General features: G+C 42.4%; 1 protein-coding gene across 1 annotated transcript in view; it reads right to left on the reverse strand.

Annotated features, from left to right (window-relative positions):
* epha2b (eph receptor A2 b) overlaps nucleotides 1-16,042 on the reverse strand; it is a 49,701-nt gene that overhangs the window by 9,902 nt on the left and 23,757 nt on the right. The window contains 9 exon segments of the mRNA XM_030137743.1: nucleotides 75-136; nucleotides 218-403; nucleotides 1,103-1,228; nucleotides 1,314-1,369; nucleotides 2,848-2,950; nucleotides 3,041-3,197; nucleotides 4,689-4,822; nucleotides 7,355-7,711; nucleotides 14,297-14,452. Coding sequence (XP_029993603.1) covers nucleotides 75-136; nucleotides 218-403; nucleotides 1,103-1,228; nucleotides 1,314-1,369; nucleotides 2,848-2,950; nucleotides 3,041-3,197; nucleotides 4,689-4,822; nucleotides 7,355-7,711; nucleotides 14,297-14,452 — 1,337 coding nt within the window.

Below are 16,042 nucleotides of genomic sequence, written 5' to 3' on the forward strand. Positions count from 1 at the left end.
AAATAAAAACCTTAATTGCAGCCTTGAGTGACAGGAAAGTAATTTCTATGAGAATAAACCTGTACTGAACTTACCCTGAGGTACCGGTCCAGGGCACCGTTCTCCATGTATTCAGTGACAATCATGACGTGTTTGACTGCACACAAAAAGCAACAATTTGTACGTCATTCATTGCTAAACCCAGTGAGACAAACAGCAGCCAACAGAAGGTTCCTACATTTGGTGACCACGCCCTCCAGGCGGATGATGTTCTGATGGGTGAACTGGCCCATGATGGACGCCTCGCTCAGGAAGTCCTGCCTCTGTTTCTCAGTGTAGCCCGGCTTCAACGTCTTGATTGCCACCGCCAACTCCTTCCTTCCAGGCGCCTTCAGAATTCCCCGGTACACTTCACCGAACTCCCCTGAAAGACACATCAATGGCAAAGAGGAATTAGAAAACAGATATCAGATAGGTGTGCTTTTCATATGTCGGCTTGAGTTTCACGCCGCGAGGGGTTTGTTGTGCAGCCAAGCGAAAATAAGGAAGTATCTGCGGCTGTTTTGCCTCAGGCTCTACACAGAGGTGTGCTCAGGCTGCATATTGAGAAAGCCTGGGCTGTTTAATTGGTGGATGGCCTGTGGTGTGGGAGCATGGGAATCAGCTGTCACATGAGCACAAGCCTTGGGGGCACAGTCGTGGGAAATGGGCAGAGGGTGCACATTAAAAAAAAAAAAAAAACCTCCATGGGTTCAAAGAGTAAAGGTGGTCGCACTTGAATAAACGTATGTTGTGTGAAAGAGCTGTGTGTCTGTGAGTAGGTGCTCTGATATCCGTCCAAAATACTGCTTCTGCAACACTTTCTTTTGTGTAGTTGTTCATGTCAACTTAAGCCAAAACACATCTATCCTTCAGCCAAGAGTTGCCACATAATGAAATGTCTCAACTTGTTGTGTGAGAACTCAGCCAGATAGATGTCTAATCTCACTAAAGTAAGCACTGTCAATCAACCTGTAAAGCTGAAAATACACAATATAAACAGGGAATTTAAGGGATTGGAAAATCTTTCAACATGTCCGAGTTAAGCCGTGCAGAAGATCATTTCAGCAGCGCTGTCACTCACCGGCTCCAATGACTTTCTGTTTGGTTACGTGGCTGGGGTGGATTTCAGTGGCAAACTTGAGGACGGCTGTGTTGGGGTCTTCATACGTGTGAGGGTCCACGTAGGTCTTCAGAGGCTTCAATTGTTCTGCAAGAAACAGGGGAATGTGCTGTGTGTCAGCGCCAAACGAAAGAAAATTAAATAAAGTGGAGAGATGAAAGATGTTTGGTACCTGAGCTAGAGAAGTAGGTGTCCTCTGGTCCCTGTCTGCTGTGAGAGCCTCTTTTCCTGGAATGAAAGATAAAATTAGGGATGAACGATAAGTGTTTTTTTTTACAACCACTAACTTCCTGCTTCTCATAACCGATCCCAAACCCCAGTAGTTCCAATTCTTCCAGTTCTTTTCTTCTTCTTTCCAGTCAGTGTTAAACTCTGTTAATAGTCCAATAAACGCTTCTTCAGAAGCTAAAGCCTCTGTCTGCTTCAAATGGACAATAGACCGAGGGTTTTCAGTTCAGAATATTTATGTCAGACTGAATTTGGTGATGATCGACTGTCGCTGTTTTCACACATTCAGCTCTGTTCTGCTTTTTCTCTAGAATGTGTCCATAAGGAGAGGACGAGGCTGAACGAGGACAACAGCCATTCAACTGGGGTTAGGATTTTAGCAGAGGTGAAAGTGGGTGTGGCTACAGATGGCCACACCTACTTTGGTGCTGATTGGTCACTGTTCTGGGGCATTAAGCTACGATCAGCTGTTTGGACATTCAGCGTTTTCGAATGTCCCTGTTCTTCTGCTGCTGTCGGAACGAAACACATAAAACAACCATTGGATCTGGATCTTCCTCAGGGTCTTACAGCTGTACCCGAGTAAGGAACTGAAAAACAATGAATGTCTTCTTCTTCTTCTTCTTCTTCTTCTTCATGGTGGTTGCCATGGCAACAATGTGCACTGTGTACTGATGAAATACACCAAATCTAAGCAATTTATATTTAACAATATGGGCTGTATTTATCAGTGAAAACTTTAATTATCAGAATTATCTGGATGACGTCATTTTTTACAATATCGGACCGATAATTATCAGTGCTGACAGTTATTGTGCATCCCTACATTTAATATCCCACTTCCAAAGAACCCTCTGGCGTTTGTTTCTCTATTGTATCATTTGCTTGTACAAATATCAGCGGCACATAGAACCCTTTGTGAGTCGAGGCTTCAAGGCTTTCAAAAGGATGCCGGCGCTTCTGCAATGCATTTATTTAAAGAAAGCGGCCCTTTGATAAAAGCCGCCGATAGGCTGCGTTTTCCGAGCTGATTTAAAGAATGAAAACAGTCAAGCTGGCGGGTGGGCTAGTAAGGGGGGGGGGGTCAGACAGGCTAGAGTCTGCTACAGTACCGGCCTGGGTCACCTTAACAAAGGGCCTGTGGTCTGGAACAGAAACAGCCAAGCGCCTCTTATCACCAACAATGTCCCACTCTGGACCAATTTCCTTTCAAAGGCCCCAACACTCACTAGAACACGACCATTGAGTAATGACAAGGCGCATTCAACGCAAATTCTTCCCCTGTGAGTGCTGGCACACACATCCAGATAAAGAGAAAGTGAGAGTTGGCTAAAAGGAAAAGAGACAGAGAGAGGTGAGAAGAGAATGAATGCAAAGAGCATTTGGAGACCCACAAAGGAAACGCAGAAGAATGAGAGAGGAAGCCGGTGATGGAGGGTGGATTAACAGGACACAGACGCAGAGTGGGTGGGACTGACCGTCTGCGCAGGAACAGGACCACCACCACGATGAACAACATGGCCGCTCCTCCAACCGCCGCGCTGAAGATGACTGCGGTGTTACTGGAGGACAGACGATCTGCTGCAGACAAGACACGTTTAAAACAGTCAGACGTGGACGGACTGGACCTGTCAGAAATATTCATGCTTTCATTTCTGCTTTTCCAAGTACCATCAGCCGACGTTTCAAACTGTTCCTCTAGGCTGGAGCTCCCCCCCTGGGCCTGCACCCTGAACACGTAGGCAGTAGCTGGAGCCAGGTCCACGATCTGAACCGAGTTCTTCTCCAGGATGAGGACTGTGTAGGTTTTCATGTTTGGGTTATCGTCCTGAGAGGAAATTCAGTAACAGAATAAAGGTCACTGCATCTTCTTGGACATTTCAGTGGACTCCTGTATAGGGCTGTAAGAAAATATCGGTTCTACAACATATCGCAATATTTCATTTCACAATACTGTACTGATATTAAAAAGTACTGTATCGATATTTTTAGGTATTTATTCAAATGCGGATATTGTGGAGGTTCATTTTAGTTTTTTATTCATTATTATTTAACATTCTTTTATTAAATACTGTTAGTTCCTTTGTTGGGATCGAACTAAAATACTGTTCTGATGTTAGTTCTGAACTAATAGAATATGAACATTTGAACAGGATCTGAAACTGTAATGTCTGTAAAACAGAATTTCAGTTTGAACACAGGAGCATTTTGTGATATAGCATTAGATCCTGTTGTGATCAAATAAAAATATGTTTAGTATTTGTACATATTTCTGGTGTAATTCAATTCTTCCACGAAATAATCTTTAAAAAAAAGAAACAAAACCAATAAAAAATTGCCTTTGTAACAGTATTGTGATACATCGTGAAAATTATATCGTGGTCTTAGTATTGTGATTTGTATCGTATTGCCAGATTCTTGCCAATACGCAGCCTTACTCCTGTAGCTGTCATGTGGACTGGGGTGGGGGGTGGGGGTGTAAAAACCTACCCAGATGGAACTGCTGATTACTAACATTTAACTTAGACTGCGGTCAGACAACAGGTCTTAATGCACAAGTCAGATTTTTTGGTGAAATCTGATTTTTTTGTGTGTTGGTTCATATTCCACATTGAATGCAACTTCTATCAGTTTTGAGTCTAAACTGAATGTGACCCTGAAGTGACCTACATGCACAAAAGAGGTCCTGATGGAATACGTGACCACGCAGACACACACTGTGTTCACAGAAGTAACACTCCTGGGATGCAGAATTCTGACGTTTGTCGCATTTCAATGACGTAAAGGTCGGATAAATGCGACCTGGCCATTCAGACTGAAGTCACATTGAAAAATATCAGATTTAGGACCACATATGAAAGTGGTCTGGGTCAGATTTAGGACCACATATGAAAGTGGTCTGGGTCAGATTTAGGACCACATATGAAAGTGGTCCGGGTCAGATTTAAGACCACATATGAAAGTGGTCCGGGTCAGATTTAGGACCACATATGAAAGTGGTCCGGGTCAGATTTAGGACCACATATGAAAGTGGTCCGGGTCAGATTTAGGACCACATATGAAAGTGGTCCGGGTCAGATTTAGGACCACATATGAAAGTGGTCCGGGTCAGATTTAGGACCACATATGAAAGTGGTCTGGGTCAGATTAGTGCTGTTCAAACCGTCTTTAACAGATCAGATTCAGGTCACATATGGACACAAAAATCTGATTTGGGCCACATTTGCCTTCAATCTGAATGTAGTCTAACTCTTTTAAATCATATCAGTTTTTTTAAAATGAAAACCTCTTAACAGAGAATGAAATGGGTGTTCCTCACCTTCTTGCGGTACATGAGCTCGTAGCGGATCGGCGCGGGCTGGAACGGACGTGGTTTCGGGGACACGGCCCAGGAGATGGACAGACTGGTGGGGGTCCTCTCAACCAGCTGCATTGTTGTAATCTTAGGGGGATCTAAGGACAGACAGAACAAAGACTGTGAGAACAACATGGAAACATTTACTTCCCTTCAGAACGCACACTGTAAAAAGTGATTTTCAAGAAAGGGAAATGTACTTATTTTGGGGATATTTATTTGTGGGTTTTTTTTCTAGTTTTAAGTGCTGATAGAAGAAATATCTTGGCAGAGAAAGAATGTCACCCTTGTTTTTTGAACATATATCTTCCCTTTTCTAGGTCAGAATTTGCAGCTTATTTTGTGTCCAAATGATCTAGAAATGAGTTCAAATAATGTGCAACACCAGCAGCCAATGCTTTACCACATATGCAACCAATGTTTTCTCCTTATTTTAAGCAATAATCTGTCTTAGTTGAGCTGATCAATAAAGATGTTTGTTTGACATTGCTTTGTTTCTACAGACACTTTTACACAGAGATCCCAGAAAAAAGGTCAGATGTTGATCCCACTTTTTTTTTTTCCACCATTGACTGATTTCCACAGATAAGTCAAAGGAGGAACAGAGGTGAGACAGGCTGGACTTTTACACAGCGGACCTGCGTTCACCAATCAAAGGGGCGGGGATGAAACACAGCAAATAATGCAGGGGTGTCAAACCCATTTTAGTTCAGTTCCACATACAGCCTAATGTGATATAAAGTGGGCCGGACCAGTAAAATAATATCAATAATAGACTTCAATAATCAATAATAAACTTCTAAATAATGTCAATTCCAAAGTATTTTTTCTGTTTTTGAGCGAAAAAACTCAAATTCCGTAATAAAAATGTTTACATCTACAAACCATGCTTGAACAAAACATGAACAAATATGAAACTGAAAATTCTTAAGAAAAATAAGAGCAATTTTAACAATATTACACCTTAGTTTATCATTTATACATATGCATCACAACTTACAGATCACAGTGGGTCTACAAATACACAAAACATTTAATAACAGGCAGAATATTGTTAAAATTCCACATACTTCTTTTCAGAAATTTCAGGTTATTCACATTTTTTGCAAAAGGCTAGTCTGTAAGTGTAAACATTTTTGTGTAATTTTCCTTTTTTTTTACACTACAACATATAGAAAAATTTGTAGTTTTCATTATTTATAGGTTATTATGATAATATTTTACTGGTCTGATCCACTTGAGATTGAATTGACCTAAAATGATTCTAACATCCTTGATTGTTAATATCATCAGTATAAATTTTGCATTTCACAAATTCATCCCAGGGGCCAGACTGGACCCTTTGGAGGGCCGGATTTGGCCCCCGGGCCGCATCTTTGACACCTGTGGAATAGTGGGACGTATAACTTGCACGTCGAAAATACCCCGAGCATAGCGGTGTTGGCCCGTCTTTCACCGTTCCACAAATGTTCTCATGGACAGAGTCCTCCACCTGAAGAGCCAACAGCTGGTGGATGTGGGCGTGTCCCTGGTTCCACATCTGTCTGGTGGCGTTGATATGTTTGTTTACTGTGCACGGCCCACCCTCATTTTTAAATCCCCCCAGTGCAGGGGTCGCACACGCATCATCATCACCATCATCCAAACGTCCCACCTTGGTTGGAACCAGAGGTGTTCCTTTTCCACAGCGTTCCTGAATCCTGACTCCACCTTCATCAGGGCTCTGTTCTACCTCCAGAGGAGTTCCAGAGGTGGAACCACATGATCCACCATTTCATTTACACAGACGACGGAACAGAATAAAGGTGGAATATAAGAATTAATGACATTCTTGTGGTTCAAACATGTTCTATACATGAAATCATCTGGTATTACAAAAATGTTGTCATTAAAATTAAGTTACAATTAAATTGACACTTTGGCAATATTGTCATAGAACTGGCACCACTAGCTAACTAGCACTGTAAATAAGAATCTGCTCTTAATTGTTTGTCTGGGTAAATAAAGATTAAATAAAAATTTAAAAAAATATTCCTGGAACAGAAGCGCTGTGGAAAAGGGGCTCGTGTCTTTGACAGTAGACAAATGCATTGCCGTTGAATTCAGACAGATTATTGCCTAAAATAAGGATAGAACATTGGTTGCATATGTGGTAAAGCACTGGTTGCTGGTGTTGCACATTATTCAAGCTCATTTCTAGATCATTTGGACTCAAAATAAGCTGCAAATTCTGACCTAGAAAAGGGAAAATATATGTTTGAAAAACAAGGTTGACATTGTTGCACTGCCAAGATATTTTTTCTAAACTAGAAAAATAAACAGATTAGTATCCCCAAAATAAGTACATTTCCCTTTCTTGAAAATCCCTTTTTGCAGTGTTGTAAAAAAAAGAACTGTCAAACAAACATCTTTATTGATCAGCATCATAAACGTTTGTGTGGTTCCAACACAGATCATGATATATGACAGTAAATGTGTCTGTGCTGTCTCCTGCACCGATTAAATCTGAACTCATTCCCACTCCTGCTGCACAACTGGACCTGCAGAGCGGTCAGTGAGTCTCAGATACCATCTGTCATCACTGCAGCGCAGATAAAACCACCGCAGCGCCTCCTATCAGCCACGCTCACCTGTGTACTGCAGAGACGTAGTCAGAGCGCTGGTGGACGGCCTGTTGTCCCTGGGCAAGGCATGACTGGCCAGCACCGACACTCCGCTATGAGCCTCCACGGTGAAGGTGTAGTTGAGGTCCGTGTCCAGGTCGCTCACCGTCACCTTGGTGTCGCTCAGGCCAGCGCTGGACGGGTCGTAGCGGATTTTCTCCCCGCAGGCCTGGCACACGGAGCCCTCGCAGCGCTGACATTCCACACTGTAGGTGATGTCAGAGCGTCCGCCGGTGTCCTCAGGTGGGCTCCAGGTGAGGAGGAGTTTACCTGAAGACAGCTGAGTGGTGGTGGCCACAAGGTCCCGGGGGGCCGAGGGGAGACCTGGACCCAGAAAGAAAAAAGAGCAGAATACAGGACGTTACAAACCAGTATGAACAGCACAGAAGGATGGGCCAACTCTGACCACAATACAGACTGTAGATGTAGGATCCTTTCTGATCCTGTTCCTCTGTAATCCTCCCACAGATCCCACTGATCAACAGTCAGAATCATCTGAATATCAGAATCAGAATACTTTATTAACCCCACGGGGAAACTGTTGTCTGTTACAGTCACTCCATTCAAGTAAAATAAAAAAGTAGCAGGAAAGAAATTATCAATGCAACAAAAAAGAAAACCAGAAGCACTCGAAGAGCGCAGAACTCCACCAAGGCAGATCAGTGGGCCCCTGTGGCCCCCCACCCCCGATCACCACCAAAATTTAATCATTTGTTCCTTGTGCCAGTATCAACATTTCCTGAAATTTTCATCCAAATCCGTCCATAACTTTTTGAGTTATCTTGCACACACACACACACACACACACACACACACAGACAGACAGACAAACCAACGCCGACAACAACATAACCTCCTTGGTGGAGGTAAAAATCTATATTTACATAGAAATAAAGCTCTAGTTGAAGTTGAAACACATGCAAGGGAAAGAGCAAATTTCTGTTCTATATGCAGTACTTATCTCGCATGACAAGGAATCTAGTCATGATAGAAGGAGGGCATGGAGTTCAGTTTATATATTATGGAAGATATTGGAGAAGATGAGTGGGCAACAGCTTGTTTAAAAGCTCAGTCACAAACTATTTATACTGGAATGAAACTACTGCAACATAAGTGGCTAATGAGGACGTACATAAGCCCTGAGAAACTCAGTAAATGGTCCCCCAACATTCCAGATACATGTGTCGAATGTTTGACAGAGAAAGGTACTTTAATTCTTTGTGTATGGGAATGTCCTAAGCAGGTGGATTTTTGGAAAATGGTTGTCTACACTCTAAGTAAAATCACTAGTATCCAGGTACCCTGCTTAAGCAGGGATCTGTCCTCCTCTCCCAGGCCCTCACTGTCCACCTGTCAACTAACCACCTCAGTGAATTCCTCTTCTCCTTCCCCATCTCCAGCAGCCTACACCTCTGCCTTGCTCTTCCCCATTCCTGTCATATCCAGGTCTCGTATGGGGTTCCACTCTGCTAAAGGCATCGTAGGTGGTTGACACAAATCCCATTACACACAGCGGACACGAACACCATGATGTCACCACCACCTAGCCGGTTTGGATTACTAAATGCACGTTCCATTGCCAATAAATCCTTCTCCCTAAATGAGCTTTTTACCAACAGGAACTTGGATGCATTATTCCTGACGGAGACGTGGCAGAGGGATGGGGAGTTCATTCATTTAAATGAACTGTGCCCTCCTGGCTGCTCTGCTGTTGGTCAGCCCCGCCCCTGTCGCCGGGGCGGTGGCCTTGCTGTAGTGCACCAAGACAAATACATATGCAGAGGGATGAGCACCGATGACTTTCCCTCATCTGAGTCACAAATGATCCAGATTGGCTCGTCCAGTGTGTTCTACTGTTTCTTAATCTACCGTCCCCCTGGCCCTGCTGGTGCCTTCTTAAGCGATTTCAGTGATTTCCTAACATCAATAATAAAACTGGAGAAGGTTTTAATTCTTGGGGATTTCAATCTGCACATCGATAACAATTCATCCAGCCCAGCAATGGAACTTTTAGCCATGACTGACACTTTTAACCTCAAACAACATGTATGTGGCCCCACCCACAGAAAGGACATACCCTGGACCTGGTTTTCTCATTGGGCTTACACGTCACAAATGTGTGTGTTGAGGATGTCCACTTGAGTGATCATTGTGGTGTGTTTTTTGACTTATGTGTGCCTCTTGAGCCCAAGCCTGCACCTAGAAGGGCCAAGAGGAGATTATCACAGAGTCCACAGCCCAGGATTTCCGTGCCCTGTTTAACCCTAGTCTTCTTAATGAGTGTCCCGATGTTGATGAGTTTATCCAGTGCTTCTCCACACACTGCAGCTCTATTCTGGACCAGGTGGCTCCCGTGAAAACTAATGTCACTCGTAAGTGGTCTTGTCCCTGGATAAATGAAAACATCTTAAACCTAAGGAGAACTTGTCGCAAAACTGAGCGTCTTTGGAAATCAACCCAGTTGGAAGTACACAGGTTACATCTTAAAGATCTCATAACCTCATTAAATAAAATGATTAAGGAGGCAAGATCCAGCTACTTCCACAAACTTATAGCCACAAACAAGAAAAACCCCAAAGTAATCTTTGACACAATCCAGTCCATTGTGTCCCCTGCTGTCCCTGCTGCCCCTGTGCTCTGTAAAGCTGACAGCAGTGACTTCCTAAACTTCTTCACAGACAAGATCAGGGATATTAAACACAATATCCCACCACCCTCTGGCCGTCTGACCCTAGCTGATCCCCCTCTGCAAACCTGGTCCTCTTTCGACCCTGTGACACTGGATGACATCTCAGCACTTTTATCCAAAACGAAACCCTTCTCCAACTCTGCAGACATCCTCCCCCATAAGCTCCTTGTCAGTGTCTTTGACACTATTGGACCATGGGTCACAAAGTTTTTTAACCTGTCGCTCTCAACTGGTTTGTTTCCCAGCTCCTTCAAACAGGCCATCATAGAACCTAAACTAAAGAAAACCACACTGGACCCCACAGACTTCAAAAGCTACAGGCCCATTTCAAAGCTCCCCCTATTGGCCAAAATCCTTGAGAAGGCAGTGTCTAAACAACTGACAGCTTTTCTGGAGACACACCAGATCTATGACACTTTTCAGTCTGGGTTTAGACAACGCCGCTCAACAGAAACCGCACTATTAAAAGTGTCTAGTGACATCCTGATGGCGGCTGACTCCGGGAAATCCACGGTCTTGGTCCTGCTAGATCTGTCCTCGGCCTTTGACACAGTGGACCATCCCATAATGATTGAGAGACTGAGGGACCTGGTAGGGATGTCAGGTCCTGTGCTAGACTGGTTCTCCTCTTACCTGACCGGCAGAAGCTTCACTGTGTCAATAAACAACTTCCAATCTGACTCAGCGGATCTACTGTGTGGTGTGCCCCAAGGCTCTGTCCTGGGACCAGTGCTATTCTTACTCTATGTCCTCCCACTTGGCCACATTATCCAACAGTACAGTGATGTCTCCTATCATCTATTCGCGGATGACATCCAGATATACTGCTCCTTTAACTCCTCTGAGCCCCACAAACTGAGTTCCTTAATCAACTGCTTGTCAGAGCTGAAGCAGTGGCTAAATGATAACAGCCTCCAGCTGAACTCCAGCAAAACTGAGACCCTCATCATTGCCCCGGATAGTGCAATCCCAGGGATCAAACATCACCTTGGAGACCTGAGTTCCTTGGTAAAGACAAAACTGAGGAATCTGGGTGTCATCTTTGACCAGGACATGTCTTTAGAATTCTACTCCAAACACCTAGTCAAAAACTGTTTCTTCCACCTACGCAACATCTCCAAACTCAGATCTATGGTGTCCACAAATGAGCTCGAGATGATCGTTCACGCTTTTGTATCTTCTCGCTTAGACTACTGCAACAGCCTGTTTACATGCTTAAACAAGAAGGAGCTGGCCCGTCTACAGTTTGTCCAGAACTCTGCTGCCAGGCTCCTGACCCGCACAAACAGGAGAACCCACATCACTCCCATCCTTAAATCTCTCCACTGGCTCCTGTTCTATATCGTCTTCATTTCAAAATTCTTGTGCTAACTTTCCGGGCCCTACATGGCCAGGCCCCTGCATACATTGCTTCCCTGATCCAGCCCTACAGCTCGACTCGTAGCTTGAGGTCTTCAGGACAGCACCTGCTGATGGTTCCACGCACCTGTTTTAGCACACGTGGTGACAGGTCTTTTAAAGCTGTGGCACCACGTCTATGGAATGACCTGCCTCTACACCTACGGTCCATGGACTCTGTAGAGAGCTTTAAGAAACACCTCAAAACCCTCCTGTTCAAAAAGGCTTTTTAGTCTCCTACCTGACCCAGGACCACCACAGACTGATTACACTCTATGTATTCATCATAACGTACTCCATGTGTCATCCCCCCCCCCAGTCTCTCTATATCTCTATCGCTCTCTCTTTTCTCCTCCTTTACTCTCTCTCTCTCTCTTTAACCCCAACTGGTCAAGGCAGACGTCCATCCTTCAGGAGTCTGGGTCTGCTCCAGGTTTCTGCTGTTAAAGGGAAGTTTTTCCTTCCACTGTCACCAATCACAAGTGTTTGCTCCTGAAGGATTCTGTTGGGTCTCTGTAAACTTAATTTGATTCTGATTTGAATTGATAAAGCACTTTGTGACTCTGTCTGTGAAAAGTGCTCTATAAATAAAATTTACTTAACTTACTTTACTTTAAGCAAAACTTTGTATTTTAGGGATATATCCAGATAACTTTTCTGTCAACTCTATGTATAAGACTGATCAACTTTAGTGATTTACTGATTTATTCCACACATGCAAAGACATTTAACATATATGCACTAGCAAAAAATACATAATAAAACAAATATCAAGAATCATAACAATCTTAGACAGAAGAAAAGCACAATAGTTCCATTTACATTTACCCAAAAAGGGGTGGGAAGAAGTGCAATTTACTTAATCCCACCTCCTCTCCCTACAATATTATTAATAATATATGTCCCTCTTCCTTTTACATTACTCCTCTATATTTATATATCTATTCACACACACAAACACACACACACACACACATTCATCCATATACACATATATATGTTTATACATATACACAACATACAAATACACTTATAATCTTTTATCGATGTCTTTCTGAGTCGTGCTGGTGAATAAATAAACAAATAATAACTAACTGAAGGAAGTAAATATATACATAAAGAACAGTGAACATATGGTGACAATTAATAACCCTCATCCCTATGTTCCATCCCATGTTCTTAAAAGTGTTTTTGAGTCGTCTTCTGTTTGAACATTCCTTGTGCTCCTCCCTCAGTCTATTCTTAACTAACTTTGGCCTCCTGCAGGCCAGGAGGATGGTTGTTTTATCTTGGAGAGAGACTCGAGTATCCTCTACACAGTCCTGGATTAGAGAGATGGGTGTTGTGTGTCACATTAGAAAAGTGAACCTATGTAATCAGGGGTAAAGCGCAAGAATTTGAAGAGGTGTGGATACCCTTAATGGACTTTCTCAACCAACAATAGATTATTGTCATCAATAAAGCTATTGAGTGACAGCTTCCCTTTTTTTTCTTCTTCTTTGTGTGCGCTATCATATTATTATATTATATTATTATTATATTATTATATATTATTATATTATTTTTTATAATTATTCTTATTTTATTTTTCTCTTACACAGTTTTGTGTGTGTGTGTGTGTGTGTGTGTGTGTGCGCACGCAGTGAGGTTAGTTTGAATTTTATTGTGCAATTAGCGTGGTATGTGTTGATGTGTTATGTATGTTTGTCTATTGGAAATCAATAATAAGCAAAAAAAAAAATGTTGTGGTTATAATGAGGAACTCAACAGTCTGATGGACACGGGTTCAGTGGAATCCACCTGAGACTGAGCAGCACGACATGAAGAGTCCAGACCTGAACCACAGAGTCCAGACCTGAACCACAGACTCCAGACCTGAACCACAGACTCCAGACCTGAACCACAGACTCCAGACCTGAACCACAGACTCCAGACCTGAACCCCATTGAGAATCTCTGGGATGTGATGGACTAGACCTTACACAGTGGTCTGACTCCCCATCATTAAGACAGGATCTTTGTCAAAAGCTAATGCTACTATGGATGGAAATAAATGTTGTGGCATTGATTGTGACTTTGCATAAATATTGTGTGGCAGAACCAAAGCCATGGGGAATGTGTGCTGTAGTTAAAGCTAAACTGTATGGAGGAGTTTTGAGTCCAGGCTGTGTTTAATGTATTAATAAAAAGGGTAATGGTTCCAGCTGACCCACACCCAGTCTGTATGTGATCTGGACTTCTGTTCAGGGGTTGATGCAGTAAAAACTGGCCAATAAACTGGATTTCCATTGTCACTGCAATATCAGCACCCAGAAAAAACAAATTGGCTGGAATGTCATGAATAGAAATCGGAAATGATGGAAAATAATCACACTAACAAACAATAAATGGGAAAACATAGTTATCATTCAAATAGAAAACATGTGAAATAACTTGTGTCATTCTTCATGCAGCGGTCATAGAATATTCAGTGTTTGGGGTCTATATTAGCAGCAGACCAATGAAAAGCTAACAGCTACAGCTAATGCACACAATATGTTTTTGTTTATTTGTTAAAGTCATATTGTTTTTGCATTGGTGCATAAATTCGTCACATCTTCATCATACGGAACCATTCTACAGCTGCAGGAGTAAACCTTTAGATTTTTAACAGGCTTTTCATTTATTTAGAGTTTTTCTGTAAAAATCATTATGAGAATCAAATATAGTGACATAATTAACAGTTCATTTGTGTCTTGGCTTCTGGGTTTATTTTATTTTATTTTATTTATTCATTCATTTATTTTTTCCTGGGTTTATTTGAATGCTTAAGGTCTTCCTCACCTGAGCAGGATCCAGTTGGAGGGTCATTGGGGGCCCGGTAGAAGCCGTCCATGCAGGGACAAATGGACGCCCCAGACCCTGCCGTCTGGGTGTTAGAAGGACAGCGCTCACACTGGTCTACAGACGCTTCAGCTTTGAAGAAACCAGCTGGACATTCTGCAAACACAACAACAGATTTGCATGAGCAGCTGAACGAAGACGGCAACCATTTCAGGAAACATCTGACAAGAAACAACACACATGGTGTTCAAGTGTCTGAAAGTAGGGACGTCCCGATCCGATCTAAAGATCAATATCGGCTGCAGATCTGGCATTTTTTAGAAGATCAGATTGGATGTAGTCACACAATCAAGCCGATCCACTTTGACATGTGTTTTCAGTGTGGTTACGCTGCCGGAGATAAAAAGAAAACATCATGCACCATGTCCGCTGTGTGGGAATACTTTTGTCTGGAAAGCAACGAAAGTCAAGCAACAACTTACAAGATGTGGAAACTGGAGGAGGAGAAGGAGGAGGAGCATCAGGGCTCACTTTAATACAACAAATTTGATTTGTCACTATCAAAAATATCACAGGACCAAGTATGAGAACTCCAAAGCTGCAGCAAAGCTGAATGTAGAGAACAGAGAAGAAAAGGAGGAGTCTTCCCTGATTTTTTATGTGTAAAATCTAAGTTACCCGATTGCTTGATTATTTATTTTTTTATATTTAAAATCTTATTTTAAAAGTTTTTTATAAGTTTTTATAAGTTATAAAGTTTTTGTTTTATATAATTTTTTATAAGAGGTATAATATACCACAGACACTGGATTGGATTGGACTTTGTTCTTTATATGACCTGACTTAGTGAAGGTTTGTTAAAAAATGAATAAATAAATAAAAATGTTGTTGGTTATCTTATGAAACATAATAAAAACCTTTGGTCATACTTTGGTTGTATTTCATTTTAATGGTGGGAAGAGCTATTTTGATGTTAACCATACACCACAAATTCAAACAACAAACAGTTTGTTATAAAATCAAAATTTAATAGTAAAAAGTATCAGTATCAGATCAGTATCGGCAAAACTAATTGTAATCGGATTGGAAGCAAAAAATTCCAGATTGTGACATCAGTATGTGAAAGGCTATAAGTTAATTGTATGAACTCTTCACCCTCAGTGCATCAGACCAAGGCTGAGTGGGTGCATTATTAAATAAGGGCTAAAGGTCAGATTTGGACAAGTGAGACGTAGGACAGAGACAACACAGGCAGGGCTCTGCACACTGTTGACTCTGCTCATTAAAACACTGGCCGGTCCTTCCAAGGCGCTGATCACATGAGCCCAGGCCTGAAACTCAAAGACTGCCTGCCTCGTCGACACTCCTCTTCACTCTTCAACCCTCTCTCTGCTGCTGCTGCTTTCTTAGCGTCTCTCAACAAACACAACCAGTCATCCCACATTCCATGACAGTAAGTCAGTCTCAAAGCAGCAGAAAAACAGGCAAACAAAAACAACAAAGTGCACAAGCCTTACCGCTCTGTTTGTTTTTTTCCATTCTGAGACCCACATGCCGACTTTTGAAACTGTATCACTTAGATAAGATGACAGTTAATTTCACACATTCATCTGAGAATAAAGACAGGCAGGTAGAGCGTCCAGCTGTGCGGAGCACTGCTGAAATATGAACTTAATACAGTGTGAAATTTCTGAGGGCGCGCACCATAAAGGAGAGTGAAAATGAGACGGCCCCCCTTTAACACTG

The sequence above is a fragment of the Sphaeramia orbicularis genome, chromosome 7 (genome assembly GCF_902148855.1).
Source record: "Sphaeramia orbicularis chromosome 7, fSphaOr1.1, whole genome shotgun sequence".
Lineage (NCBI taxonomy): Eukaryota > Metazoa > Chordata > Actinopteri > Kurtiformes > Apogonidae > Sphaeramia > Sphaeramia orbicularis.